Genomic DNA, 3,158 nt, shown 5'->3' on the forward strand with positions numbered 1-3,158 from the left:
AAGAGACGTGCTCAGTGCTTTCAGATCTGGGTCTTCAGAGTTAATCTGTAACCTTAGAGTTAGGACCCGATCCGCTATATTCAGCGGAAATTTTTTCCACTGAATTCAGTGGACTTTGGATCAGTTGACTGGCACTGAATTTGAAGTGTGTTTTGGAGTGGATCTTAGGAGCTACTGTCCTACTCGCAGATGCGAGTAAAACAGCGTTCAGGTTTCCACGAAGGCAGGGGGAGCCAAAGTCTCTGAGAAGCCCCGGTGTGAAGGAGTGGGCGTACCGTTAAGCACCTAAAATCTGAAAGGCATGGCCGTGGAACGTGAAATCCAGCCAGGCCAGTTTCTCGTCAGGTTCGGTCGTTTAGGGACAGCGTCAGCCCTTACTCTGATGCGGCTGGTGTCAGTGCGGTGACTCGGGGTAGGGACCCGGCCCCCAAACTAAATAAATGGGAGTTGCAGTAACTTAAGAGAAATCAGGGGAAGGAAGAACGTGACCTAACTCTCCACCAGGCTGAACTCCTTTGAATTCTCCAGCTCGGGGGAGATCTTTGGGGCGGTCTGGAAGGCAGGAGCCTTTCCAGGCTCTGATCTTTACCAAAACATTCCTGTGGGTGCCGGAGAATCCCCGTTGCTCGCCAAGCGCCGCACACCCGCAGGAATGGGCTGGATGTGCAGGCGTGGTGCCGGGGTGCCGCAGGATCTGGCTCTTCCCAAGTCTTCCCGGGAGGCAGGGGGAGGGAGAAGCTTTGCACTTTAGATATGCAGAGGGTTACACAAGCTCATCGTGATGTTTACTGTTCTGGTTTTATGTTTTCCTAGCACGGGAATCCCCCTTTTTCTGGGATTACTTTGCAAGATCTGAACAGGGACTGAAAACTATGGACAGAGTAGTGCAAGAAGCTCTACCCTCTCTGCTGGAGGCTAGCATCCGTGGAGCGGAGATGGACGTAGGCTGCTCTTTGCTCAGCCTGGCTCGCAGTCCAGCACGGTAGCAGATACCGCCTCGATCTGCTTGGCTCAGCCGTGCCTCAGCTCACTGCCGATATAGGTGCCGTTCTGCCCTATATATTCTGGGGGCTGAAGGCTCGGGGAGGGGCCTTGGGAGCAACTCGGTCCGAGGTGGGCTCTTTTTCTCATCCCTTCTGCCCACTCAGCCGCTCTTACTCGTGGGCAAATGGCTTTTTAAGAGCTTGCGAGGCTGAGCTAAGAGGAGCACCACCTCCAGCGTTAGTCAGCCTGACGGCGGGATCTAACCCTGCAGAGTACACCCCTGGGAAGCGCAGGAAGAGGGGGGTGAAAATCCCTCGGCGTGGTGGGGAAGCGGGGAAAACGTCAGCCAGCTGCAATACTGCGGAGTGTGGAAATAGTAGCGCAAGAGTTGGGGCCTAAACCTTCGAAGTCCTGAGTGCCCTTAACTGTCATTGATTGCTGGAGAAGTTCTCTCTTGGGAAACGTGAAGAATTTATTTTGCATAAGCCAGCTGAAAGAGCTGTCGCAGCGTTACGAATCGGGGCTCCTTGGCGTCGTGCGCTCTGACTAATTACTCTCCCAATGTATTATTTAAAATAACCTTAATCCAGTAAAGCGGCCTTTCTGTGCGCTGCCTTATTCGGAAACCCGATGGCTCTTCTGCAGAATGGGGTCGTAGCAACTAGAGGAAAAGCGCTGGTCCGTGCCGACACCGGGCTGAAATTGTTTGCCTTTGACGATTTAAAGCCATCCGGCAGTTGCTGGGCTCGCGCTGATCTTTCGGGACAGGAGCTCTGCAGGTTTCTTCTTTCCCTTCCGCTATTGATTGCGCTGCTTGAGGGGAAAAACGATCCAGCTGGTAGTTTTGGCCTGTAAATGGAGAGGGGCGCTGTCGTCTGGCGCTCTGTCACCCACCTGCAACAGCCTCCAGCTCCGGCCTTTCGTTCGCTCCTCTCTCCTTTTTGTTATTTTTTTACAGGTCGACGGACTTCTCTTCTATCACAAGCAAACCCACTATACCCCCGGCAGCACCCCGCTGGTGGGCTGGCTCCGGCCCTACATGGTACCCGAAATCCTCGGGCTCGCCGTGCCCGCTACTGTGCTCACGGCCAAACCAGACTACGCTGGGCGTCAGCTCCAGCAGATCATTGAGAGCAAGAAGAGTAAAAAGCTGGCAGCGGAAAGGGGTCACCCGAGCAGCGCGGCGGCCGCGAGGAACGGACATTACGAGCTGGAACACTTGTCTACCCCTCAGCCAGCAAACTCTCCGGAGGGCCGGGACGAAGCAGTGAGCCAGATGGAGAATTAGGCTGCTGGGACGGACCGGTTGGGTAAGGAGAAAGCAAAAGGTTCCCTGCTTCTCACTGTCACTCGCGCTCCCTGAAAGGGGGGCAAAGGTCATGATAGGATGGTTTTGTTTAAAGGGCACGAAAGCGGAATATCTGGCTCCAAGTGCCGCTGGATTTTTCCTTTTTTAACTCCTCCTCCCCCGGGCTTCTGTGAGGCCTTAACAGGATTGTCTGGTTCTTTGCTAAGGCAGTCGTGCGTTGGGAAACGAGATGATCTGTCCCCACGCCGCGGGGTTCCCGGTTCAGCTCCTGACCCTGCTTCCGTGAAAGCCTCTGGCAAAGCTCCAGCGTAGGAACAGCGCTCAGACCGCCGAGGTGCAGCTGCTGCTCCTAACCCCGGCCCCGACGGCAGCCCCGGCCCCGGAAATCGGGGCAGTTCAGCCTTCGATCCGGCTCTTTACCGAGGCCTTCTCAATGAAAAGTTTTGTGGTCAGTCCGCTTCTGGTAACAAAAAGTTTGCAGCAGGCTGCTGTGAATCCAGAGGCTGGGCTTTCCACACCCACGTGTTACTCAGAAGAACTGAATTTCCTTGCATCGCGGCGGGCCCTGCCTCCGAGCGCAGCTTTGTGCGGCGCGAGCGCGGCAGAAGCCCTGTACTCGAGGCTTTTCTCAGTAGGGGGGAGGAAGGAATGGTTTCGCTCTGAAAAACGCTAGCATTGATTGCGCCAAATAAAAGGTTTCTCAGAAAGACAAATTCTTGAGCGCCTTCCTGCTACCTAAGGGTGGATGCGTGCTGCGCCTCCCAAATAGGGATTGGAAAATCGGTTACGGCGCTAACTGGAGCGGAGGGAATGCTCGTAGGGGTTTGATTCTCCTCTGCGCGCCGAGGTGCTTCAGTCCCTCCCC

At 55.1% G+C, this 3,158-nt stretch overlaps 1 protein-coding gene across 1 annotated transcript in view; it reads left to right on the forward strand.

The window, feature by feature from the left end:
* The window catches only part of SNUPN (snurportin 1), a gene marked incomplete at its 5' end in the record, with an annotated part of 7,904 nt that extends 5,473 nt beyond the window's left edge, over window positions 1–2,431 (forward strand). Inside the window, one exon of the mRNA XM_009330116.1 lies at window positions 1,943–2,431. Coding sequence (XP_009328391.1) covers window positions 1,943–2,272 — 330 coding nt within the window. The remainder of the gene's footprint in view (window positions 1–1,942) is intronic.
* Between the last annotated feature and the right edge of the window lie 727 nt (window positions 2,432–3,158).

Source organism: Pygoscelis adeliae, unplaced genomic scaffold (genome assembly GCF_000699105.1).
Source record: "Pygoscelis adeliae isolate BGI_AS28 unplaced genomic scaffold, ASM69910v1 Scaffold298, whole genome shotgun sequence".
Taxonomy (NCBI): Eukaryota; Metazoa; Chordata; class Aves; order Sphenisciformes; family Spheniscidae; genus Pygoscelis; species Pygoscelis adeliae.